The sequence below is a fragment of the Symsagittifera roscoffensis genome, chromosome 2, assembly GCF_963678635.1.
Source record: "Symsagittifera roscoffensis chromosome 2, txSymRosc1.1, whole genome shotgun sequence".
Taxonomy (NCBI): Eukaryota; Metazoa; Xenacoelomorpha; order Acoela; family Convolutidae; genus Symsagittifera; species Symsagittifera roscoffensis.
Genome location: NC_087063.1, coordinates 79886890 through 79914372, shown reverse-complemented (window position 1 = coordinate 79914372; position 27483 = coordinate 79886890). Strand labels below are relative to the sequence as shown.

The 27483-nt window shown below is 37.5% G+C and overlaps 4 protein-coding genes across 4 annotated transcripts in view; 2 read left to right on the top strand and 2 right to left on the bottom strand.

Annotated features, from left to right (window-relative positions):
* The window catches only part of LOC134840603 (uncharacterized), a 476174-nt gene that overhangs the window by 133893 nt on the left and 314798 nt on the right, over window positions 1–27483 (top strand). The window lies entirely within an intron of this gene.
* LOC134840604 (large ribosomal subunit protein bL19m-like) overlaps window positions 1–27483 on the bottom strand; it is a 250826-nt gene that overhangs the window by 160098 nt on the left and 63245 nt on the right. The gene's annotated exons all lie outside the window — the stretch shown is intronic.
* Window positions 10537–12699, bottom strand: LOC134840010 (uncharacterized). Its single transcript, XM_063855637.1, has one exon. It carries the CDS (start codon window positions 12697–12699, stop codon window positions 10537–10539), a length of 2163 nt encoding a protein of 720 aa, XP_063711707.1.
* Window positions 16448–27038, top strand: LOC134840009 (protein phosphatase 3 catalytic subunit alpha-like). Its single transcript, XM_063855636.1, has 7 exons — window positions 16448–16925; window positions 17608–17835; window positions 18261–18385; window positions 19207–19413; window positions 22614–22739; window positions 23077–23221; window positions 26947–27038. Exons 1-7 carry the CDS (start codon window positions 16448–16450, stop codon window positions 27036–27038), a joined length of 1401 nt encoding a protein of 466 aa, XP_063711706.1.

Sequence of the window (27483 nt, the reverse complement as noted above, 5' to 3'; positions counted from 1 at the left end):
ATACACATGTAAGGAAATAAAGTCGGAATTCGTATTTTTCGAGTCTTTTATTGATGAGATTGTAATTTTGAAAAATTTGTGAATAGGTTTAAATTCGAAGTCTGACATAAAAATTTTTGTTTGTTTTGACTTTGTCATACTGATGAACTTGTTTGGGAAACGGACTTTATCCTCCACGGAAATTATCCTCCAGGCGATATCCTCCACCATTATCCTCAATTTATCCGCCATGGAGGATATCGCCTGGAGGATAATTACCGTGGAGGATAAACTCCTGTACCCATTTCTCAAACAGGGGTACAGGACTTTATCCTCCACGGTAATTATCCTACAGGCGATATCCTCCATGGCGGATAAATGGAGGATAATGGTGGAGGATATCGCCTGGAGGATAATTACCGTGGAGGATAAAGTCCTGTACCCAACTTGTTTTATTGAAAAATTATATATTTTTCCTGATAGTGGTTTCAGGTGTTTCCTTTTTTGATTATAAATGGGGTAAAATTTTGAGAAAAATGGTGCTTGTTTGTTTAATCTTTGGAAGAATGTTAAGGCTGTGTTTTTTGTTTTTGTATATTTGTCTTTGATATAGATTTTAATACTTAAGATGTTTATTGTTGGTATATATTTAGTAATAAATGGTATGCCAATGATATTGTGCTTAATATCAGTAATATGAAATGTTTGTTTAAATGACTTGTTCAGAATCTTGTTTTGTTCCATTGTTCTTGTGGGAACAAGGAATAGTTGGATTTTTCCATAGTTTACTAATGTTGATCCTTGTGCTGTTGCCAATTTACTAGATGTTTCAAGAGGTGTTAAAGTTGGGTGTAGTGTTTTAATTTCATTCCATGTGGGAATATTAATTAAATTTGATTCTGCTCCTGAGTCGATTAAAAAATCAAATTCAAGATCTGGTGGTTCAAATTCTTTACTTCTTGGACTCTCTAAGAGTAATGGAACAGTCCAAATTTTTTCTCTTGGTTGTTCTTTTTGTTTATTTTGATAAATATGTTTTGTGTTTGAGCATTGTGGTTCATCTTTTTTATCAGGTTTAATTACCGTGTTAATTTCGTTTACTTCTTGTGTAGTTTGTGTATTATTATTAATGCGTTCAATGTAGTAATTATGAAGAAGTTCCAATTGATTTTCATATATATGTGAAGAAAAAAGTTGTTCGTATATGATAGATTCATAGTCGTTTTCGACTGTTATCGTATTTACAGAGATGGTATTATCTGTATCACTCTCAGTATCTGATGATTCACAATTAATGTGAATTAGTTGTAGTTCATTACTTCCTGTGTCATCAATACCTTGGGGGTCTGAAGTTGTTTCTTCATGTGTTTGCACTTGATTAATGTGTCTTTGATGTTTTGGTGTGTTACTTCTGTATCGATGTTTAGAATCGGGATAACGATTATTATTCCTATGTGGTGACTGAGATTAATTTCTGTATCGATTATTGTAACTTGAATATCGATTTTGTGAATTATTTCGCGATCTGTTTTGATAGTTATCATTTGATATATGATAATTCGATCTATTATATGAGTTACTCCTTGATTTTTTTTTGAATAGTTCTGATTTTGGTTGTTTGAATAACTTCTATACCTACTGTTTGAATAGTTTCTATTTCTGTTGTATGATGAGTTTCGTGATCTATTATTGGAATAGTGTCTATTCCTTGGGTTTGAATGGGAACTGGATGCAGAAACAAATTCTGTTGTGTTTGAATTCGATCGTGAATAGTTAATTTGGTTATATTGGCTATTCAATCGGCTATGTCCATTTTGTGAGAAATTTCGTGATTTTCTTTGTTTGTGCGATCTACCTCTATAATTTGAGTTATATGGTGATTGATTTCTTGAGTAATTTGAGTTACTTGGAAGTGGTTTTCCTGAACTATTATTACTATATAAATAATTGTTTGGTAGATTTTGATCTTTTTACATTTATTGATAGAATGATTTGTTTGATTCTTTGTGCTTTTGAGGTTTATTTTGATTGTCTTGTTGTTTTTGTCTACATTCGGCGATACTGTGTCCGTATTGTCGGCAGTAAATGCACCATTTTTTGAAAGATGGTTTGCCTTTAAAATTTGGGTTCCTTTCATAGATATTTAGTATTTCAGTGATTTTTTCAATCAGGTCTGTGTCTGATTCTTGTATAGTATTTATATGTGTAGTTTCAATATATTTGTTTCAATTCGATCAACATATTTTAGTTTTAGATTTTCTGTTTCTTCAAGTTTCATTTTGATTTCTGCTTGTTCTAATTTATCTACTAATTTTCTAAAATCTTAATCTGGTTCTCGAATTGAGGAAGGATGAGATGCTCCCTTTTTTAAAGCTATTGTCCTTAATTGAGGTGCTAAAGTCATCATTAAAATGTCTGTCATTTTTGTGTTTTTGTAGTCATCTGTATTAGGTGAATATGCTTTTCGAACTAGTAGTTCGATTCGAACTGCTAATTGTTTAATTGTTTCCTTTGGTAATCTGCGTATTTCGTTGCATAAAACACTTTGATGTTGTTTGTTTGTTTCAGAATCAAAAATTTTTGAAAATTCTTGTGTGAATCTTTTCCAATCTGATTTTATTTCTATGGGTAACACTGAAAACAATTTTTGAGCTGCGCCATCTAGTGTTGTTTGTATTAACGCTGTGCGTCTATGTGGAGTGATGGAGTGGTGTATTAATTGGTTCGGGTCCTATATTCAAAATTAATATTGCTATTTGCTGTTACTGCATTTAAATAATCTTCTACAGAATATTCAGGGTCTGTTCCTGTGAATAACATCAGTGGTTTATTCGATGTTATTGACGATCCACCCATGAGGTATGGCTTCATTGTCATCTGTAGTGATTCTGCGGCATTTGGCTTTTGCGAAAATTTTGAAAGTTGATTTTTTGTTATTTCGTGTTGCTGGAGATAATATGGAAGTTGAGTTGGTTGATAAGAATGCATTGTCATTGGGTTTTGTGGCTGTATTTGTTGAAATTATTGTGTGTTAATTGGGTTTTGTATATGCATTTGTTGTGGATTTTGTATATCTGTTGGATTTTGTGGAAAAATTTTCATATTTTGATGTGGTTGAGACTGTCGCGGTCTCTGTATGCGATATTCTTTAGTATATGGTGCAAAAATATCTGGTTGATGATAATCATCATCATCAGATGATAAATAGTTTGTGTTATATGGTGTTTGTTGTTTATTTTTGTTTTGTTGAAAAAATGGGTAGTTTTCACAATAATCCTGTGGAGGGTGTGGATTATCCGGAAAATTTACTGAATTGGTCGATGTATTTGGGAGATTCCAATAATGGGAACATACGTGATTTAAATTTGTGTATTTTTTCGGGGGGGGGGGGTTGATTTGTTTTTTGTTGGTGTACATAATTATAATTGTGTTCTGCAAAAGTGTTTCTGGTGAACGTTTTTCGTGTTTTTGACGGTTTTGTCATTGGTCTATACGTCTGATAGTCCATATGTGAGTATTTTGGAGCAACCGAAGGTTTAACGGTCGATTGTAAGGTTACCTGTCTGTGATGTATTCGGATTTTTTGGTGTTGTCAGATTTGGGTGTATTGGTGAAATACTTTGTTGTGTAGTTGTTACTGTTGTTTGAACGATTTCTTCGTTTATGAAGTGTGATGGTGTTTGAATATCTTGCTGTGTAAGATTTCTGGTTCCTTTGAGGTTTTCATTTTGTATGACTGTTGAATTTAAGCTGTTATTTCCTATCAGGTAAAAATGTATTATTATTTAATGGTGTTGCATCAATCATTAATGGTATTACTTTTACATAATCTCTGTGAACAGATATTGTACTTATCGCTTGACTCGAGATATCTTGTGGAATATTTATAAAGGCTGAATGAGACCATTCAGGGTCCCAAACGTAATCTGAATGTTCTGCAATGACGGTGTCGTCATTGGTACTTTGGGGTCTGAAGTTTTTTCTTGCTTGTGAAATTAAATCTAGGTTGTGGGTAAAATAATTTATTATAAACCATGCAAATAAATTTTTTTGCAAGTCGTTTTTAGTGTTTTGTGAGACATCATTATTGGTGAAATGTTCGCGGACTATATGTAAATATGTTGAAAATATTGTGATTTCGTTTCTTACTTTTGTATGTTTGGATGTTTCGGTTGGTGACGTGCTTTGAACTTCTGTTTTTTCTAATATAGATATATAACTATATATTATTGCAAAAACTTCGTTAGTGAATATGGAGTTTGCTCTTTGTGAATTATGTTTTGGTATGCTTTTGACATTTTCTATGAATACTTTTGAAAATTCTAAATCTATATAGTCTGTTTGAATAACATATTTGTTTTGAGCTGTTCGTGGTGTGCTGAATTCTATGATGTAGATTCCGTATTGTTGTGTTAGGTTTCATATGTCTTTTAGATAAGGTTCTATAATTTGTCTTTTGATTTTTACTTCCGGGAATTCTGCTTTGCATGGACTGATTCCTGGTTCAAACAAATTTACGAGTAAATTTTACAAAATCGTGTTTGTCCTCTATCATGGAGTGAATCTATAAGAAAGGGAAAAATTGCTTCTTCATCTGGACTTTCGTCACTTTGAGTGTGGCTCATTTTTTCGTTTGATGACTGTTAATATATAATTATCAATATGTCTAATTGGTTGGTTCCAATTACATACATAGGTGTACTGGTTTGTGTTTATATTGCTTTCTTATTCTTCTTTTTCCTCTTTTTGATGAGTTTGAAGTTGTTTCTGAATCGGAAAAATATAATTGGCCATTAATGGGGCAATTTTTTTTATTGATTCCTTTAATTTGTATAGTTCGTCTTAACTGCTGGCTTCTGATTCGGAAAGTCCGTTTCTATTTTTTGAACATCTTTTTTTGGGTTATTTGTCTTTGTTTGCTTATTTTTTTTTCAATAAATATTTTTCAAATAAATATGTTTTATATAATACTGCAGAAGTTGAGAAAACGACTTGAGATCTTTTTATCAATCGTTATTGTACCTTAATATTTTGGTTTAGCGCCTGAAATAATCATGAAGATTTACTTCAAAATTTTATGTTTGCAAATGAAAATCTAAATTCATTGCTAATAAGATTCTAAATATAAAAGTTTGTGTTGGCTTTTGCCGTATAACCATGAAACTAAATGGTAAGTTTTTATGTAGTCGTATGTCGTCTCTCGTCCGAGGTCTTTTTCCAATACCGGGTAGTTCTAGTACTGTGCGGAAAATCGGCTCTGATCTATTGAGTCGTAGAGACATTTCGATTAAATTATTATCGTGTAATATTTTGAAAATGTTTTGTCTATTTTCTAATCTATATTTGGTTAACTCTAAGCTAATAAGGTCTTATTCGAGACTTATGGTCGCGCCAGATGAGTTAGGTCCTTGAGGTTAACTCATAGAGTAATTTCGGATAGGGTACACCGTCTGCTCGTCACGCTATCTTATTTTCGGCCGGATAGATTCGTGCAACTTCTTAGTCTAATACCGATCCTAATCTTACTCTTATATGTACTAGTCTCAGGGTGTTTAACTAGTCTCTGCTAGGCTCAATAGATCTAGAGTATACTGGCTTATTGCGGCGGCTGAAGTTCTCTTGGAGAGGCAACTAATTTCTAATTTAAATTCAAATCTCTCTTGTGCTGAAATTACAAGTAAGTTCAGCACTTACAAATAAGTGGGTTGTTAGTTGGATGGATTATGATTGGTTAATATTAAATATTTTACAGTGGTAAAATATCTAATTTATCCAATAATAAAATGTAGTTTAGATCAGGTTCCACTTTGGCAACGATTTGCAAGGATAGTGCTTTTTATGAAACTTATTTTGATCCAAAATTATTCCACTTCAATTTCTCTTACGCGATGATATATCCCATTTTGAGCTACATTCTGATGATTAGCCAGCAAATTCGGTCCGGAAATTTTTGTGTTTTCGAGTTTCCTTTTTGTTTCCCTTTTCGAGTTCTGACATAAGTCACCGCACCAATTCGTCGAAGTTTGTGTGCAGCCTGCTCTTCAGTTAATTTCTAATTGTTCTTCCACGCATCTACACTACACAATTTTTTTTCTTGGCTAAAAAACCTTCAATTTTTTAACCCTCTCTACGAATGCTTCCTCGCTAGTTGTCCCCCTTTTTCTCGAACTCGTCCAACTTTATCTCCAAAATTATAACATAGTAGTAAAAAGATAGTCCGTTTATATCCAGACTTGAATTTTTTGCAAGCAACGCATGTCGAATTGAAGCTTAAAATGAGAAATATCAAAAACTTATATCCGCATCTTCATCAGTTTTCTTTTTACAATTCTATTATGTCTTTCTATCACCCCATTAGAAATAGACAAATAGCGTCTTTTTTACTGGTATGTTTTTTTGTCCTCCTGATTCCTCCAAAACGGATTTTGTTTTTTTTTACTCGAATTTCCAAACTTTAAAGGGATGTATTCTATTCTTGTTCGTTCAATTTCTTCATTGCAAATCATTTTTGTTCGTAAAATTTTCTCTTCTTTTTCTTGTATTCTTTGCTTTATTTGCAGTTTCTGTCTATCCACCCGGACTTTCCAATTTTGGCGGCCAACGGCCAATCTAGTAACATTAGACTCTTTCTTCGGGGTTCTCCTCGTCCACCTCCAATTTACTTTAGAACTCACTGTAAGTTTTAAAAAGTCCCTTAATAGGTAATAGTCAATAATATTTCTCATCAACAAAAACGTTTTGGTAACAATTTGCAATGATAATGCTTTCTATAAATTTATTTTGATCCATATTTATTCCTCTTCCTTTTTTCACACACTGGATCAATCTTAATTAGTTTTTTATCGCTCCTTTTCAGTTGTCGATCAAATTTCTTTTTTTGAGCTACTTTCTGATGGTTAGCTGGGAATTTGATTTGTTTTCGAATTTCGTTTTCGTTTTGCTTGAGTTCTGACATAAGTCAACGCACCATTTCGTCGACGTTTGTGTGCAGCCTGCTCTTCAGTTAATTTCTTATTACTCTTCTACGCATCTACCGCACACAATCTTTTTTTTCTCGGCTACTATTTCCTTCAATATTTCAACTCTCTCTAGTTCCGCTAGATCTGCTTTAAATAAGTTGTGCTTTAAAGCAGAAGTTGTGCTTTAATTATTATCCTTCTTTTGAATTTTAACCTTTCGTCTGTTTTCATTGTTCCTCCTTTTAATTGTTTCCATTCTTCCTCAGTTAAGCAACATTCGATCTCCAACCGTTTTTTTAACGACAATGTCAATCTGACTGCCACTGAATCCACTCTTGTAGAAATCCCAATCTCCCTTTTTTCATCCTATCCTAACCAGCCACTATCTTCTGTTTGCTTATCCTCTGTGAAGTAACATGGGAGTTTTTGGAATTTTTCATCTGTTCTCGCAAATTTTGACTGATAGGTAGCTCATCCTCTTCTTAATTAGCTCCGACTGAGACCATTTAAAAGTTCGTGGCGAAATATCTTCTGAGCCAATATATTTTTTGCTCCAGTGATTTTGGTTAAAGCATGGAAAAAGCTAGCGCAAATGATGCTGGTTTATTATGTTTGAGAAAAATTTGCCAAAATGGCCAACTGGCGGGCGTCTATTGATTCATTATTTTGCTTATGTGGAATGTCCCTATGTGGATTGTCTTTAGGGTCCCCTTTATTTCACCTGTACCACTGTGGGGGCTGTTTGTATTTATTTACAGCCCATGTTGATGTGTTCGACTCATGATTCGACCGACACGGTGGAACGGAGTCCGATTTTCGTCGCAAATTCCGAGGGCCGAACGAACGTTATAGTCGTACAAAATCGAATCACGGGTCAAACAGGGAGCATGTGTGTTTGTTCTGTTGATGAAACAAAATTTGAAAACTGAAAACAGAACATATACATAAATGTTCTTTAAAATTATAAAACTTGAAAACTGAAAACTGGCGACAAGCCGTTGTTTCGAAAAATTGAAAACTTTTTATTAAAATGATTATGTTTACAATCACGCTGAATTTTGGAACGTAATATACTTCAAAATTACTTTTTTTCAATTTTCCTTAATTAAAATAAGCTTCAGTTCAAAATATGGATTTATTTTTATATTTTTAGCGCAGTGAAATTTAAATTCAAGTTCACAGGCCAAACCAAAATATTTTTTTCCTCCCAATTTCTTATTGTTCAAGCATTTCATAACAACTTATAAAATTATATACAAATTTTGCGACAAATTTTGTCATCCTTCGCGGACTTTCGTAAGAAAGTGCTCTATTTTCGGTTGTCTAGCTTAACACAAAAAGTGCACATCCATAACGGTATGTCGAACTGACTTTTTTGAGAATTTCAAAAACCTAGAACTGCACACCTCGACCCGGGAAGTCGCAACACTTCTGCTTTGGGTCGCGCAAAGTCACGCAAATTTTTCGGTTGCACAAAACTGCAACCTTCCCATTTCGAGCCACAATGGTGGCAACATATTTTTGGGGGTCGCACAAAGTCGCGCAAATATTTCAGTCGCACAAAGTCGCAATATACCCGATTTGAGTCGCATTGGTCGCAACATACCTTATTTGGGTCGCAAAAAGTCGCAACATACCTTATTTGGGTCGTGCAAAGTCGCAGCATATCTTCTTTGGGTCGCGCAAAGTCGCTTAAAATTTCTTTGGTTGAGCAAAGCCTCAACGTACCCATTTTGAGTCGCAATGGTCGCAAAATACCCAATTTGGTTCGCATTGGTCGCAACATAAGTCCCCAACCTCAATATTTGGGAACAAAAAATGGGCCAATTTGGGTCTGGTTGATTGAAACGTAAATCCAAAAACTCAACCTGGGCTATACGAATCTACGATGCGCAAGTTTGTGGCATTTTCTATTATTTTTTTGCGGCTACTCAGGCTGAATTTTTTGACACATGTTCGAGTTTCGCTTCGGCTAATTCCCGATAAAAGCGAAAAATTTCCGATTAAGTTGAACAAAGTCGAACAATGTCCGGTAGAGTCAAACGAAGTCGAAAAATGTTCAGTATAGTCGAACAAAGCCGAGCAAAGTCGAATAAAGTCGAGTTATGTCCGGTAAAGTCGAACAAAGTCGAAAACGGACATCGTTCGACTCAAAAAGTCGAAATCGGACTTCATTCGACTGAAAAACTTGAAACCGGATGTCTTTCGACTAATTCGGTCTAATCATGAGTCGAGCACCTCAGCCCGGGTGTGATGTACCATGAAAACGAATTCACGATAACAACGTGAATTTATGTACTAGATAGATCTAAACATAAATACAAACTATAAATACAATTATCATCAACTGAAGAAATCAAAGTAAAACGGCAGTGGAAGTTACAGAGAATGAAAACACACAAAGGAAACTTACCAAACTTTAGGCTTGTACACGCAGGAATGAACAAAACATGAAAAAATGGTAGAAAAGGAGTGAAACGTGAACAACACGTGAAAGGGGTAACGGCAAAAACAGAAATAACACATGTATCTCAATGTTGACCATTACATTCCCCCACGTTGACGGATGGTCGAAACATTAGAAATAGGTCGCAAGTTGCGCGAATGGATGTCTTGTATAGCGATGTGACGTGAGCTTTACGAGATACTTCATCATGACTCGGTATCAGCTGTTGGACACGAGCAACTTTCCACTCGCATCTAGGCACTTCAAGTCGCAACCTGACTTCAACCCCTTCTGGCGTTTCTGTAAACTTTGAAGATATTCGGTTCGCCAGCGTTTCCAAAACTGATCCGCGAGAAACTCCGTTTGTCGCCATCTTCGACGAGAATAAACATCTGGGGCTTCGAAATTGTCTGGTATTGGAGGATGTGGTTGCGATTTCTGGGTAAGCAACATAGCTGGTGTCCAGGGTTGTGGGTTGTGTGACAGGTTTGAAATTGACGTTAGTGGTGTTGCATTGATGATTGCTGCTGCTTCAGCTAGAAATGTGGATAATGTGTCGGTACAAAATTGTCTTGGTCCAAGGTCAGTTAACGTTCCTTCGATAATGCGTCGGGCGCTTCCAATTTTTCATCTCATAGACACCGCCGAAATAAGAAGACTCAACCGGGATAAAATTCCATTTGCACTTTTGAATCGCCAAAAATAATTCGACCTTCTTCTTCTCTATCTTCTCGAATTCGTTCTTTGCTCCTACAAAATTGCTTCCGTTGTCGCACGTTATTGATCTTGTTGCTCCTCGAATTGATTGAAATCGTCGTAATCCATTAATGAATGAGTCTGTTGTCATATCTGGCAGCACTTCGAAATGTACGGCGCGACTTGCAAGGCAAGTAAAAACAATTGCCCACCATTTTGTGGATGCCGAATTTCCGCGCGTCTTTCTGTTTGTGACGTGCCATGGTCCAAACACATCGAGGCCGATATCGGTGAAGGGAGGTACTTCAGATAATCTGGTTTCAGGTAGAGTGGCCATCACAGGGTACGTAGCTTGTCCTCGCATTCGTCTGCAAGTGGTGCAATTTGACAAATGCTACTTTAATGCCGCTCGAACGCCAATGATGTAGTATCCATTCTGGATGATTCTGCTGAAGTTTATATGACGACCTTGATGATAAACAGACTTGTGTGCTTCATCAATGATGAGTGATGTGATATGAGACTTTTCGGTATTATAACAGGATGTTTTTCTGGATGTGGAAGTTGTGAATGTTGCAGTCGTCCTCCAACGCGTAGGATGCCGTTGCTGTCAAGAAACGGATTAAGCTGTGCTGTGTCCTTGGGCAATGCTATCTTGTTCTCAATAGCTCGAGTTGTTTCAATCAACTGCTCCTGCTGAGTGACTTGAATAATATGGGTTTCTGCTTGGGAATACAGTAACACAAGAGGTATGTCTGAACATTGGGGTTGTCTGTATTGTAGGAACGACCGTAACATGGATATTGCGCGAACAAGTGATCGCCAGGTGGAGAATTTAGCGAATCTGTCAAGAATACCAGACTGCATCTTGGTAATTTTCAACGTTTGAATTTTTGTTTCTTCCGGCAAGAGGGTGTCTGCATCTGTAACTGTGTGTAGAATATTCAAACTGCACTGAGAGAGAACTGCTGGTCCCGTGAACCAAATTGAGTTGTTGAGTGTCTTCGGTGTAGCTCCTCTTGTGGCAATATCTGCCGGATTGTCTTTTGTGTTGACGTATCTCCACTGTTGTGCATCCGTGTGGCTGAGAATATACGTGACACGGTTGGTAACGTACTTTAAGAATTTCCGTGTAGCATTGTTGATGTAACCGAGAACAATCATCAAATCGGTGTAGCAAACGACTTGTGTGGGTGCTCGAGTAGATTCGCTCGCGAATTTTTGATACTTTGTGACAGCTGCAACTGCTGCGCATAATTCCAGTCGAGGAATTGTGTTTGCGTGAAGAGGATGAAGACGTGTTTCGCCCTGAATTAATCGTACGTTGATATTTTCGTTTTCATTCGAAGTCATGTAGAAAACGTTCCCAACGGCAATATCTGATGCATCACTGAAAATATGTAACTGGAACTCTAGGCATTGTGGGTAGATAATGAGTCTAGGAATAGATATTTTGTTGACTTCTGGCAAATGCTTGAGCCAAGCAGAAATCTCAGTTTGCATTTTCGGGGGCAGCATGTCGTCCCAAGATATAAGGGTGGCTGGATCCATCGGTGCATGTTTGATACGCTCGATGTATTGCTTTGAAGTAGCTTGCCGGGGAACTTGTCTTCCGCGCAGCAACACTGGTGCAACGAATCCAAGTGGGTCGTAAATCGAGTTGATCAGGGAAAATAGGCCTCTTTTTGTCAGCTTTATATCCAGTGGTGTGTATCTGATGCGAAAACAGTCAGAATGAACGTCCCACAATACACCAAGAACCCGTGGGACATTGGTGTCGGAAAGCGTGTTCATTTGTAACTCTTGCGCAACTTCAGTTGGCGCGAATGCTTGCAGGACTTCAGCGTGGCTGGACATCAGTTTATGCAGCCGAATGTTGTAATTAGACAAGGCACGTCGCGTTGATGCAATAATATGTATAGCATCATCAACTGTATCAAAACTACCGAGCCCGTCGTCAACGTAAAAGTTCCTTTTGATGAAATTCATCACGTCTTCGTCTTCGGCAATATCTGCTACAAAGTGTAAGCAATGTATCGCCACTCCAGGGGAAGAACGATTGCCGAATAAGTGAACCCGCATACGGTACTCAATGATGTCAATTACAGGATTGTTGTCTTCCCACCAGAAGAAGCGTAAGAAATTCCGATCTTCAGGATTAACGTAGAAACAATGAAACATACTCTCAATATCTCCCGTAACTTCCACTTGATTCTCCCGAAAACGGCAAAGCACACCGTACAAGCTGCTGTTTTGATCGGGACCTTGTAGGAGGTGATCATTAAGACTCGTTTGTTGAAAGTTAGCTGATGCATCGAACACAAGTCGGAGTTTCTTTTTCCGTGGATGATAAACTGGAAATACAGGTATATACCATTTTGGATTGAAGTCCAATTCTTCACGTGGTACTGGCTCGGCGTGTTGCTTGTCAATGAACTTTTGCATGAATTTCTGTGAATCTTGCAGCTTTTGCGGTTTGTTCTTGAGATTGCTCAGTGTCCTTGTTGTTCTGTTGAGAACTTCATGTTTGTTGTCGGGAAGCTGTGGTTTACTTTGGGACTTGAACGGCAATGAACATTTCAAGAATCCAGTATTGCTGATGTGGATCTCTTGCTTCATTTTTTCCAGAAACAATTTGTCGTTTTGCGATGCAGATTCATCTTCTTGATCTGTAGTTTAGTGGTATGGGTCAGACGCGAGGGCATCCTGTTTGCTGTTGTTTATGCTGACTGGGTGAACAGTGTGCTTCAGTATGATGCGGAGGCAACTGTATTCTCGGAGGAGTTTATAAACTGTGATTTTGTTAGCTGGGTTGTTGTCACGACAGATGGGGCCAAGAAGTGTCCAGCCAAGTCCTATCCGATGAGCATACGGCTCATAAAACGCGCTGTTCTTTACTTCGTGTACTTTGATCACTTCAGATGCGTCTCTGCCAATTAAAAGGAGTGTTTTGAGCTTTCGGTCTTGTTCTTGTGGTAGAAATTGTCGAATCGACTTCAGGTGCTGCCAATCCGCGCTGTCTTGCTGTGTACCTTGTTCCTTTGATGCGTCCGGTAGCTTATTGCATTCGGTGATGTTGTTCAATTCGAACGTGTAATTGGAAGTGCCTTTGACAAGTAGCTTCTTGGTTAGTCTCCCAGTATGGTGTGTCTAAGCTGCTGTGAGTGTCGTCTGTATGTAGTCGACGTTAATCGTATCCAGGCCAAGTTGCTGAAAGACTTCGGGTGCTGCGAGTGTTGAATTAGACTAATCGTCAATTATTGCCAATCCTCGAATGCTTTTCTTCTTACTGTTGAGCGCTGAGATGGTGACCACAGCAATCTTGCTGCAAAGACGAGGTGGCTGGCTCCTGCCACACAGTTTGGTTCATGCTGCTGCAAGTGAAGGTACCGCAGAATCTGGTGGGCTATCTGAAGTTGCGCCAGCATTCCGATAGTTGCCTGTGCAGGCTGTAGCGTCAGGTGTCCCTCTGTTGGAGTGTAGGAGATAGTGATGTCGTTCGGATTTACATTCCCGACAAGATTCGGTTGAATTACAGTCCTTAGCATGGTGCTTCCCAAAACACCGAAAACAGAGTTTATTCTCCTTGATAATGTCAAGCCGACTGCCAACGTTCAGCTTCTGGAACTCTCTACAATTTGTCAGAGTGTGGTTGCTTCGAATCTTGTGTAGAGGACATGTAGTTTGGTTTGAGGGTGCGGCTTGGTTGAAAGATGTGGGTACATCTGACTTGAAAATCCTCTTGTCCTTCGTAGTCTTCATGTTGTCTGCGTGGTTCTGATACAAAGAGAGTGTGTTTGAGAACGTCTGTACTTGCTCAGCCAAGAACTTGCAGAATTCGGCGAAGGGTGGGTGTTTGTCGTGTTCGTGGGTACTGTATCTGTATACAACTGACTGCCACTTGTTCCGGATAAATTGTGGTAGCTTATGGAAGAGTGGTGCAAGTCCTTGAGTGTAGTTCAATACGGCGAGATCGCTGACATGATCCATGTGAAGAAGAACAATTTCGCATTCATTGTGAAAGTCAGAAAATTTTGTCATGTCTGTCCCGATTGCAGGCAAGCCGTGTAACTTATCCTGAAGGGCCTTCGCAATCCGAGCTGAACTTCCAAACGTGCACGAGAGTTCTTTCCATAGCTTCTCCACTGCTTGCTCGGGGTCAAAACCGGCTGCTATCTTGAATCTGCTGACTGTAGTAAGCGCCGAGTCTCTAGTATGGAGTTGCAGGAGATCTAAAGTTTCGACCGGTGACAGCTCAAATGTGTCAATAAAACGCCTCATCTTCATCTCCCAGTGTTTATATTCTAAAGCATTGCCGTTGAATGGTTGATTTGGGGCTGTAAATGCTTTTTTTTCATCAGCAGGCGTGGGACAACATCATGTGGCGACGAAACCGATTTGTAGACTGGTGCTTGAGGATTCAATTGTTGATTGTTTTGCTTCGGTATCACAGCATCCTGTGTGCGTGACTGGAAATCTGGCTGCCATTGGCATGTTTGATGAGCTGCAGGCCGGCAATCGTCGTTGTGGCGAGCGTTATGAACAGAGATTTGATTCGGCGGCGGCTGTGGTGGCATACTGTTGAAGAACCGATTTATGTTTTCCATTGGAGACAAGATGCTAATCGGTGTGTTTGGTTGCTCCCGTAGGGGCTTTACGTCGGCAATGTTGCTGACTGCCAAACCGTGGAACGTATCGAGTTGGTCGTGACGTTCGTTGACGCACTGAGCCTCGCAGGTGACATTTGCAGCATCATAATGACTAAAAAAATGAACGCTCTGTGTGTCTAAAATTTCGCGCAAAGGTTGGTATGCGTACTGCGCTGCTTCGTTATTGTAGTTTTCAACAGTTGGTTGCTTTGAACACATGCTCGATTCAGGCATTCCGTATGATGACGTGTTGGTCTTAGACATTTCACTTTTCTTCGTTTTAGACTTTGAGGACAAACTTGTACATACTTCGGATTGAACGCGTAGCTTCTTTACAAACAAATTTACCTTCTCATCCATGTCAGATATAACGTCAGCGTACTCGCGTTGTTCATTAATAGCTCCTCGATGGCTCAAACTTCGTTTCAAATCAATATACGTGGCAAAGAAACTGGCATGAACTGAATCTATGTTTTGCAGTACTTGCATGACCGAAGAATCGCTGTTTGATGTCGGATGGCGTAACAGTTCCTCCAACTCGTCGCATAAACCCTCAAACTGCATGCGGAGCTGTGACGTTGGTGCAAGACGATGTCGAATGGGACGTGTCTTCGGCAGCTCCCCATCCAAGCCATCTCGAGTGTTCTCATTGAGTTGATTGCTGTTTGACATCACAGAATTGGACTTTATACTTTGATGATCCTTCGAATAAATTCACTGTGATGTACCATGAAAACGAAATCACGATAACAGCGTGAATGTATGTACTAGATGGATCTAAACATAAATACAAACTATAAGTATTATTATCATCAAAAAAAGAAATCAAAGTAAAACGGCAGTGGAAGTTACAGAGAATGAAAACACACAAAGGAAACTTACCAAACTTTAGGCTTGTAGACGCAGGAATGAACAAAACATGAAAAAACGGTAGAAAAGGAGGGAAACGTGAACAACACGGGAAAGGGGTAACGGCAAAAACAGAAATAACACATATAACTCAATGTTGACCGTTACACCGGGAGTGCTGGTTTTCTATTGGAGATAAACCCGGTCGGTATAACAGCCTCGGCTGTAGCAAAAAGCGAAACCATAAATGCCAGAGTTGGCTGTTCCTGATTTAGGCAAGTTATCAGACCAGTTGCAGTCAATTTGTTTGATGGTGTTAGTTGCAATAAATCATTTCACAGAATTTTTGAACATTTTTTGCTTAAAATTAAAAGATTTTAAAAACAGATGTATTTTAAGCGGCTAAGCATACATGATTAACTCGAAAATAAACTTCAAATTTTTTCTAATATAATTGGAAATGTAAATATCACGACAGCACACTATACTTTTTCAACATGACTAAAAAACTGAAAAACATCCAAAATCGGACACCAATTCAAATTAAGTTATAGAGACTCGTCCAAAAAAAACTATGGCAGCTTTTGAATTTTTACCCATTTTCATGCTTTTTTGTGGGGAAAAAATGCTTTCTCAGAAAACACTGCAAGACCAAAAAAAACTGAATGAAGCTTGAAGCATTTTTTACAATTCACTGAGCTCTGCCTTGAATTTAGATCATTTTCAGAGTAAGCCTAAATCCTCCATATGAAGAAAAGTGTTCACATCATTACAATGATTTTTATCTCGTGAAAGCTTTTATCTATTTTTTTTGTTTCAAAGCGTGAAAAAATAAAAAAATTCACAATGCAAAGTACAGTATAGTTACCATGAGTACAAATGATAAATTAGAAGTTACAACGGGTTCAAAAGCCAAGTACAATTATTCGCATCCAAGTTTACCACAACCAGCTCAAAACCCTCTACCCCGAGAAACTCTTTCATCTTCGGACGTGTTCAAAAAGGGGTTTCCAGACTTGGGCCGTCTTAGAGGACATTTGTCTAAACAAGGCAGACTCGAAGTTTCTTGTGTTTTGAGGATTTTCAAGCAAGCAAAGAAACTTTTAAGCCGCGAGGAAAATGTGCTGGAACTGGAACAGCCTGTCATTATGGTTGGCGATATTCATGGGCAGTTCTATGATTTACTGAGATTACTCGACCTTGGTGGTCCTTTAGGCAGTCTTAGCCCAACGAATCAATATCTGTTTTTGGGAGATTATGTCGATAGAGGGATGTTCGGAATGGAATGCATTATTGTCTTGTGTGCTTTGAAAATTGCATATCCGAAGAAGATGCATTTACTCAGAGGTTAAAAAATCTATTTGCATATAGTCACAAGCCATTTTTATCTAATGAAGGATCGTTTCATCTATTTTCTTGTCAAACAAAATTATAATTTTAGCTTATGTGTTATTAAATTCTATCATCATTCTTCACTATAATGTGTTATTAAATTCTATCGTCATTCTTCACTATAATAGAGATTGTTAACTATCCAACCCCCCCCCCCCCCACCCTCACCGCTTTAACTTTTAACAACTTGCCTAAGGGAATTGTTTTTTCTAAAAGTTTTTCTATATAGTTCAAAGAAGCTCGAGTTGCGGAATTTGTGCTTTTTGCGCAGAGAGAACGGTCGTATTTTGCTTGACAAAAGTAAGGGACTTGAGTCCGGCAGAAGGTACTTGTCCATTTCCAATCACAAAGTTTTCTGTTTGGAAGATGGTAACGCATTTCTCTACTTGTTGTCAAAGATACCGCAGTGCGAGCTTTTTTTAAAAAAACTCAAGTTGGGGTTCCAGTTTAGTAATGGGTCGAAATTCTCTTTCCAAGTATTTAGTAACGGGTCGAAATTCTTTTTCCAAGTATTTAGTAACGGGTCGAAATTCTTTTTCCAAATAAGGCAAGTATTTAATTACAGACTTTTCAACGCTACAGATAACGTCAGACAAAAAGTGCAAGAAAAAGAAAATGAGTTTTAATGTTTGATTAGGCAACCACGAATGTCGCCACCTGACTCGCTATTTCTCCTTCAAAGTGGAGTGTCTGCACAAGTATAACGAGAGAGTCTACAATGCATGTATGGACATGTTCGACCACCTCCCCCTGGCGGCCATAGTGAACAACCAGTTCTTCTGTGTCCATGGGGGTCTGTCTCCACGCATTCAGCACATCAAAGACATACAGAAGATCATTAGAGTCAAGGAACCCGACAAGCACGGTAGGAGAACTTCCTCCCTCCTTCCTCCCCTTACGGTTGAAGTTGAGCGGTATGTCCAAACTATCGACCAAACTCTGATGTTTTCCAGGTTTTTGCTACCAAAAATGGGCAAATTCAGAGTATAGAGTAAATTTTCTGAAGCTTAATGATTTCAGACACTGAAATCCAATGAGATATGCCAACGAATTTTGAGATTAAATGAAAGTTTCCAGCGACCAGCACGAGCGGCACAATCGAAACTAAATTATCCACGACTAACACGAGCGTAGAAAAACGGAGCGTGACCAAAAACCAATTCTTCTGCGACTCTCAAAAAGCAAATTGATGCCAATTCTTCCAAACTTATCCCAAATTAATGCCAACTTATCCCAATTCTTAGAACTTTTTTCATAAGAATAAGAAGTAACTAGAGTTGTGATTACCAGGCGATGCTATGACGGATCTGATGTGGTCCGACCCTACAAGGAACTATGGGAAAGAGAGGGAGGGAAAAGTGGAACACTTCTCCTTTAACAAACTCAGACGCATCTCTTTCTTCTACTCTTACGCTGTATATATCAACTTAACACCCCCCCCCCCCCTTTCCCTCCCCCATCCGCTCCCCCGATATACCAAGTTAAGATCCTCCAACGCAGCTTTTTATGTAAATCAGTAGCGTGCCGGGGAGAGGGGGAGAGGGGGTTAACCCGAACCACCCCCCCTTCCCCCTCCCCATTAATTCTGGTTGCCAAATTTTCCCTCCCCTCAATTCTGGTTGTCATTTTCTTTAAAAAAAGTGCTCCTGTCTTTTTTTCAAAACCCTCCCCCCTAGAAAAATTTCTGCGCACGCCTCTGATTTGAATTCAATCTGTTAAGCATTGAGGGTAAAATGCTTGACTATGATTGACAGAAATTTCCAACTTTAAAGGAAGTTGACATCCTCCCCTCCTAAACTGTTAAGGGGGGTTTGTGTTAACTTGGTCCCGCAGTAAAACTCTTTTACTGATCTTTCTTCACATCTACCAGGCAAAAAACTGCTGTAGAAATCTGCTGTTAGGGAGCTGTAAAAAATTGCTTAATAAAGTCTGCACGTAAGTTTGGATTGGTTGTTTTGGAATACGATGCCATCCGACAATTTTTGTTAGCTAAAGCGCTCAGGAAATAAAATAGTAAACGCCTTTGACTTTCACCCAAGTGCATTTGCTTGCATTTACATGGAAACTTATTTATTATCATCCTAATTTTGCGCTGATTGAATTCAAGTCCAGAATTAATTTTCCACCATCCCCCCATCGCTGTTTTGATTGTATTTATACTTTTTACTAGGTTTAAGGGAACTATAATGGGAAAAAAAACTTTTCTGCAAACTTTTCAATTTTCAACTATACATAGGCAGTGTGCAACTTCTTGAAAGAGAACGACCTTCTGTGTGTGGTGCGTGCTCACGAGGCCAAAGACGCTGGCTTCCAGATGTTCCGCAAGAGTCCCTTCTCCAAGTTCCCCTCCCTGATCTCCATATTCTCAGCCCCCAATTACTGCGACACTTACGGCAACAAGGGAGTCATACTGTGTCTAGCAGACGGGCAACTCAACATTAAGGTGATAGAACTCTTTTTCGATCAACCACAGAAACTCCCTCACCGTCGCCAAGCAATTAAAATAGGAAAAATCGATTACGTCAACGCGAGAATTCAAGGAGCAGATTCATTGAAGCGCAAAACGAGCAGCAGTCAATGAGTGTTTTGGAATAAAATATCAAAGAGCATCTGGAATAAAAGTAATTTTCAACAAAAACAATTAACGGGAAGTTTCATTACAGATTTAGAAAATGTATCCTACCGAGTTGAGGCATTTTTTTGGTCCAATTAAAATTTTGCTCAAAAATATCAGTTTATACTTGGTTTTTGTGAGGGTCTTGGATAGCTTCAAATTTGGATAGCGTCCAAAAACCTTCTCAAAAAAAATTTAGCGTTTTCAAAATTTCATCATTGCTTAAAACCAACAAGCCATACGAGCCTTCTTGTGCGATTTTATATCTATCTGTGGTTTTGAGAAAGTGTTTGTAACTTTTTTTCTTGATGTCTATCGTCTTGAATTTTTCATCAGTTATTTAAAAGTAGATGAATGTAGTTCAAACTCTTATAAAGGTCTTCATGATTTATTTTTCATCAGTTATTTAAAAGTAGATGAATGTAGTTCAAACTCTTATAAAGGTCTTCAAGGTTTGAACTTTGATTTCTTTTTAAGTTGAGCTTATATCTTTTGTTAATAAAAGGCAAACTCCACTATCGAACAGCGAAAGTGTGAAGGTCACAAAAAAGTGTCCGACTTCTAACTTCGAAACTAGATTTTAATTATCAGATTTCCCTGCGAAATTAAAACGCACACCCTTCAATCCAATTTTCTCAAATTGAGTTTATTTTATCAAAAAAAATCTATCACAAATTGTTATAGAAGTTCTAAGGGCCTTGAAGCCAGCAATTTGTTTTAGAGGAAACTCGAAAGTCATCGAAATTGTTTTAAGTAAGCAAGCAAGTATTTTGTTTGTGACTTGCGTTCCTTGTTTCTTTTCAAACTGTATCTTGCTTAGGTTTTCTTAGAAATCAACCGCAACAATTGTAAAAGGAGCAAGTTAAATTATCATGAATTTTGTTATTTTATCAAGTTTTTAAATGAAGAAGCTAGCAAATGTTTGTTTTGGAAGTTTTTTATATTGAATCCAGGTTCGAATATATTTTAATTATTGAGAGGCTAATGCTGTATTATGTATTGATCCTACAGATGCTTTTTTGAACATCAAAAAGCTTTGTTTTGGAAAACTTTACGGCATTTAGAAACAATTCTGCAAAATCACGACAAACAATTCTGCTGCTAGAAACTTAGTTTTATTTCAGTTTTTAGTCGTAAGTATATATCTGAAATAATTTCACATGAGAGATAAGTGCGACATTCACCATTAATCATTTCGATGTTTCCAAACTCTCGCAAAAAAAAAATCTTTTTCGATTACTTGCTAGACTTTTCCAATCAATGCAATTTTCTACGTTTTAAATTGCTTTATCATATTCAGGGGCAATTATTATACTAGAAAAACATAAGATCGTATCAACAGTGAATATCACTGGCTTTTTTCTATAGCTAGATATTTAATGAACATAAGAAAAAAAAACAGGAATACTGAAAAACCCTACGAAATACAAAAATTAAATTTTCCAACATTTCCTGTTTAAAAGCGTCCGGGTTGACCTCCATACACCGAAAATGCGTATCATACGTTTCCATACAACAAAAATCATTATCATACAAATCCATACATCAAGTGTGCGGAGAAAATGCTTGTCATACAATTTTCATACATTTTCGAAAAACAATAGAAAAAAAATTAACCCATTTCTGCGGCTTTTTGAGAACAGTGGAACAGACTGGTGAGAAGAAAAACTGATTTAAAATATTTTTTTTTGAAAAAATTGCTTTCCATACAATTTCCATATATAGAAATTGTATGACTGGCATTTTTTGATGGCGACACAAAAAATTTTTCAAGCTATTTTGAAAATTTGCCCCAAAAGTTTTTTGTTTTTTTTTTCAACCGCAAATCGATTTTATACTCGAACAAACATTTTCCGAAAAATTAGTCCTTGATACGATAATATTGGCTAATTTTTTCTTTTCACTTAAAATTTTTTTTCAAAAATGCTGAAAATTTTTACTTATTTTGAATGACGTGTTTATGTATGCCTTGATCAATGTCTGATAATTCGAAAACTCAAAAATTTAAAAATAATCATCACTGAAAAAATTTGTCAAAAGTTAAAAGTTTGTTACTTTTGTTATATTATTTGTGAAAGACATCTAGAAGACAAATCAGGTCGTTTATCATGCAATGACAAATAGTGACAAGTGACAAATACCAAGGTCTTTGTCACTAGTGTTCGGTTGCAAACACAACCCAAAATTTTCCAGAAAATAAATTTAGAAACAAAAAACCACTTTTTGGTTTCTGGAGAAAACACCTATCATACAATTTCCATTTATGGGAAAATGTTTATTATAGAGTTTTCATACAATTTTCTGTACGTATGGAAATGTATGAAATTGTATGAAAACAAATTTCCCTTTTATAAGAATTGTATGATAAGCATTTTTGATCAACCCGGGCGTTGAGCTGTTTAGTTCATGTCTCTTACGTAGCTCACAATATTATTTTCTTTGTTATCTGTTGTTCAGATGGTTTTTCAAACACTAGAGTAGCCATCTTCTGATTTCTTATGTCGAATGTTTTCTTGAAACTGACTACAATGTTTCACTGAAGTTGCTTTCATAATTTTTTCAAACTGACTCAGCAAATTGGGATCATGTTAACTATCCCCCCTTCCCCCCTATGTTACCTTGTAAAGAATCTCCCCCCTATAAAAACACAATTCATTCATGCTCAGCTGGATTGGTTTTGTACTTCTCAGAAATGTGTTCTGTCGCATTCATATTAGTTGACGTTATTTCAATTCGCATTCCTATTGGTTGACGTTATTTCAATAAACTTCATCCAAACTTTATTAACTATTTCCCCCTTATTGCAATTGGGGGGAAATAGTTAACATGATCCGCAAACTGTTTAACATATCACCGCAACCAAAAAAAATTGCATATAGTCCAAAAAAATTGCATATAGTTCTTAAGCAGGGGCACAACAGCGGTTCGCCGTGATGAGCTGTACAGCTCGTATGTTGGTCCTATCCCTCGTGGATAAATGATCTTACTCTTACTAATGTCTCCTGTCTCATCTTTGTAACTTTTCCTAGACATTCCTGGACTCCCCCCACCCCTTCTGTCTGCCCAACTTCGAGAATGGCCTCACGTGGTCCTTCCCCTTTGCAGCCAACATGGTCACCAAACTCCTCTTCGATATCTGCGAACTCTGCACTGAGGTGAAATTACATTACTATAACACATTTTATTGGCTCTTATGCTACCAGTTACACCCAATCAGATATAGACAATAATTTATGGTGTAATTCTGGTTTTGCGAAGTTGGTTATGATGATCAAATACGTGTATAATTAAGTAATCACAACACAAAACCATTTCTCATTGCAAAAAAAAAATATAAGAAATTTAGGTGTGAGAAAACAGAAGAAGAGCAAATTTATTTATAGAGAGTTGATTTAAACTTTGATAATGTTGGTCTTTCTTTTTGATAGACCAGTTGATTTTTTGGCCCGGGAAAGACCCTAGTTTTTTGGTATTATTTTTATGTTCTTATAGGAGGAACTGGAGGCTGACGGTGTCGCCCACTCAGAGGAGGCTGGTAGGATCCGTGTGCTGAGGAACAAAATGAGAGCCATAGGCCGAATGCGCAGATACTACAACATGCTAAGCGAGAAGAACGGACTCATCGCCCAACTAAAAGGTTTTGTCTGCTTTAATAGTCAATATATTTGAAAATTTAACACCTATAGACAGGGGCGGATCTAAGATTTTCTCGAGGGGGGGGATTTCAAAAAATTTTCAAAAATTTGGTCGACCTTTTATTAAATCGACCAAGTTGATTTTTCGAGATCGCTCAAAGCACCAAAAAGACCCTGTTTTGGCCAAATTTTCTGCACCGCAAGCGGAATTTTGAAAAAACAGGCCAAACAGGCACTTTTTGGAAAATTTTGACCAAAATGCTGCGTTTTTAGGCGCGCGTTCCCCCCTCAAAATTGGCTCTGAAGACGCCTTCAGAAAATCTTTTCTTCGTTTCCGTCGCCAAAATGAATATCTCAAATTATACCAAAGGGGACCTTTGTTATCTCAAAAAAGTATGTCCCCCGGCCCCCCTCCCCCAAATCCACCTCTGCCTATTCATGAAGAACTAATTCAATGATTAAGTATATGCGACTGTTACAACTCTTAATGAAATTCACCCTCCATGCCGTAAAAAAGGATAACATCCAATTTTATACAGAAAAAAATGCAGATTTCTGTTCATGTTTACATGAAAAAATGCAGATTTCTGTTAATTTCTGAAAATTGCTTGCAACAAAAACAGCAAGGGTCGCGATAGTCGCGCCGGTTAGCGAACGAGTTTGCTATAGTTTCACCGGTTTGTACTTTATCTTCGCAAACATTATTTGTACATTCAGTAGCGCTGAAAGGAATTTTTTTCCTAATTTTCTCTTCCTCCACTAGGCTTGAACAGTGGAGTAACAACGCAGTGGAGTAATAATCACATCAAAGTTTCAGATTTAACTCTAGCCATTTCGGGCCGGTACCTCAACCCGTAAATCAAATTACCCATTTTATAATGTTAAGATATTGTAGCTAGGTTTGTAAAAACAATGTCCAACAACTAAAAGAATAAAAAATTTATAAGATATGTTGAAATAAAATATCTACTCTAGAACTAACACGAACAGTAAATGATCGACCGACAGTCGATTCATCTGGCGAGTTGACTGGTATCTAATCAATACCGAGGATCCAAATGACAAAAAACTAAAAAAAATCAGAACATTTCTCAAAGGAAAAAAATTTAAAAATTTTAATTAGATAAAACTGATTCCATATACATCCGTTTCCCTCTTTAATGTAGTTTCAACAAAAAGACAAACTGCACTATAAATAAAACAAATAAACAAATGTACACCCAACTTAAAAAATTATTTAAAGTGATAAGTAAAAAATATATAAATTCTAGTTTGTTTTAAAAGAAGATATGAAGGAGTTTTAATTGAAATTTGAATTAAAATTTTCTAAACTGCTTCTAAGCTCTCTGTCAATCGTTGCAGAAGAGTTACTTGTGTCGTCGGTACTAGAATGATCGCAGAAGATGTTAGCTGGGGTGTGGGAGTTGATCCGCTGAGGGAAATTGATAATGCTGTCTGTAACGGGGTTTGACTCGTCCCAATGGGCTGCAGTTTAAGGAGGACCAATTTTTTGTGGTTTTGGCGACTAACGTTCGTTTCATGGGTAGATCGATTAGTGGAGCTTAAATTTCCGAAGGTGATTGAAACGAGAAGCTGGCTGTCATAGGATCGTTGATCAGATTTTCGTCTAATATGATTACTTGCAGGTCTTGTGACTCCTTCTCTGAGACCTTGTTGACGAAACCTTGAGACTTTGTTTTAATGGTCTTGCTTGGGGTTCTCCAGGTGAAAATTGATCTGGAGAACTATCCATGTGAATCGGATCGCCTTCTATTTCCTTGCTGAATAAAGTGCCAGGTTGTTCTCGATATGCTGGAGGTACCACCGGTCCACTTAGTTGAACCTGGGAGTGATCTGTGAGTTCGCCACCTGTAAAACTTAAGTAATGGTTAGAAACTGTCGGAGCGTACTGAAAAACGGGAGCGTTATTGTTATCGACGTCGTCGAATAGTCGTCGATTAGCGCATCCGAAGAATTTAAACTTCGCGAGGAAGAGGAAACTGAAGTGATCTGTGGGGACTTGTGTATCACCACTATCTCCGCTGGAAGCTGAGCAATTCCTTGGTTAAAACAGGTCTGTCCGTACTCTAGGTGGCTTTCAGGGGTGTTCTCACTTGTGCCTTTCTTGGAGGAGACAGTTTCCTTTTACCGGCTAAACTTGAAGGTTCGTTAAAATTCGGTCCCATGGGTGTTGGTATGAATGAATTTTTATTAGGGTCGGGATGCAATTTTCCTTTGTAGGTCAAATCTGATTTTGCCAAAATGTGGCCGTTTGCGAGTGTGGTTGTGTTTTCTGAGGAGTCGATGACGTTCTCTTTCGTCAAGACAAAATCTGGTTTCTTTCTGTTAGCCGCCCTTTTTCAAAGCTTACCGCCAGAGCAAACTTCTTCGGGTATCCGCGGACTCTTTCGGTTCTTGAGCTAGGGGCAGTAGTGGTTTCGGTGCGACCTGCCTCAAGGGGAGGATTATCATCAGATTCCGTCAAAGAGTCCATGTCTGCATCCTGGTATCCATCTTCTGCTTCTTCATGTAGCTCCCAGTTTTTGTCGCGTTGGTCCGAAATGATTTACTTCCCTTCATCCAAATGGTTAGCAAAAGAACTCTCCATCTGATTTTTTGCGTTTCGATTAAAGTTTTTCTCAAAGGGGGTGCGTTCTATTGAAGGCTGCTGGTAATTCTCAGGTTTAAAATAATAGTTTTAATTGAAGAGTTTAGAGTAGGTTCTGTCGAACGATATGGCCAACAATTTAGATTTTACAGTAGATACAATAAACTCTACAATTCCGTTAGAGCTATAATCTCCAACTGTACAATAAATAATTTTAACATTGATTTGTAACAAAATGATTTAAAAAGTGAGGGACCCATGTTCTACTCAATTTTCTGTAGGAAATCTATGGGGATAACAATCATCTTTTAAAAATGAAATAACAGAATTTGAAGTCGTGCTACTCACCACTTCGGCAGAAGGAAAGTTCGTGTAACGATCGATGCAAAAAAGTACGTTTTTCTTTGTTGCTTAAAAAGCGTCTAACGGTCCTGCGATACAATATTAATTCCTCGTTCGCAAAAAATAAGTTTGGTAACTTCGTCGTGCAGTCCGTTCCTAAGAGTACATTCATGTAGGGTGGGAATGGAGGAGTTATGACTTAGTTGGCTTTCATGCGAGGGAGCAGGTCTGATACTTTAAGAAAAATGGTGAAAGGAACAAAATTCAGTTAATGTGTAACATAAAAGAAGTAACAAAAACATCAAATTTGCGCAAAAAATTGAACAATAAGTTACCAACTAAAATTCAATACGTAAAAAAGACTTTACGTCCGTTGCATTCGCAACCCAAATAAGTGGGAAAAGTATCGATTATAAAATAGTTTCTTTGCCAGTATCCACAAAATGAGAATAAAAATCGATTTTAAGGCTTTGATAACGAATTTTCTTGCCTCGAAAAATAGTTTCTTATAACTCATTTATAATTGATTATAACCGAATTTTTTTCAATTTTGCGGACACTGACAATATAAATCAACTTTAATTGATTCTTATTCATGGAACTCCAATCGGGTAGAGCGCTGGTTACATGCGCTCTTATCAGCTTAAATAATTAACTTCCGGGTTAGGTTTTCAAGTGACAAAAAAAGAAAAAAAAAATTAAAAATTTCTGCTCAGTTTTGGTTTTTAATTGTTATCTGATCAGCAAAATTGGAATTTTCGTGTTGCATGGTGACAGATTTGCAACTGAGTGATGATAAACTGTATGCTAAACAGAAAATTAAAGAATGCGTGTACAAGTTTATGTGTAAAACATACTTCAAGAAGTAGAAAAGTGTGATATGCGTTGCGATATCCAATTGAAAACAAGTTGTAATTCAATACTTTTATTCAGAAGATTGAATTTAGATTTTTCTTTTCTTTGTTTTCTTATGACTGAGAGATAGATCGTTATTCAATACTCTGATCTCTCACTTAGTCTCAGTGTCATCACTTATGTATGACCTTGAGCGTACCAATAAATAATGATTTAACACCAGAGGTTGGCTGTACATCCGTATAGTGAGTACTGCTACTGCAGTAGCGGTATGACACACCCCCCTCGGTGAAAGAAATAAATTATACAACATCAGTAGGATAATTTATTTAAAAGAGTTTTAATTTACTCAGTTCGAAAGAAAGTTCTTAAGATGGATGACAGTTTTTGGATTATGTCGATCTCAATTTTCCTCTAGCTCAATTTCCCAACTCGGGTTCCAATCTACTCCTTCATCTA

Coding starts and splice junctions, on each gene's coding strand:
- LOC134840010 (XM_063855637.1), bottom strand. CDS start 12,699: ATGAAGCAAGAGATCCACATCAGCAATACTGGATTCTTGAAATGTTCA.
- LOC134840009 (XM_063855636.1), top strand. CDS start 16,448: ATGAGTACAAATGATAAATTAGAAGTTACAACGGGTTCAAAAGCCAAG. Junction 16,926..17,607: donor GAAGATGCATTTACTCAGAG/GTTAAAAAATCT, acceptor ATGTTTGATTAG/GCAACCACGAATGTCGCCAC. Junction 17,836..18,260: donor CAAGGAACCCGACAAGCACG/GTAGGAGAACTT, acceptor TGTGATTACCAG/GCGATGCTATGACGGATCTG.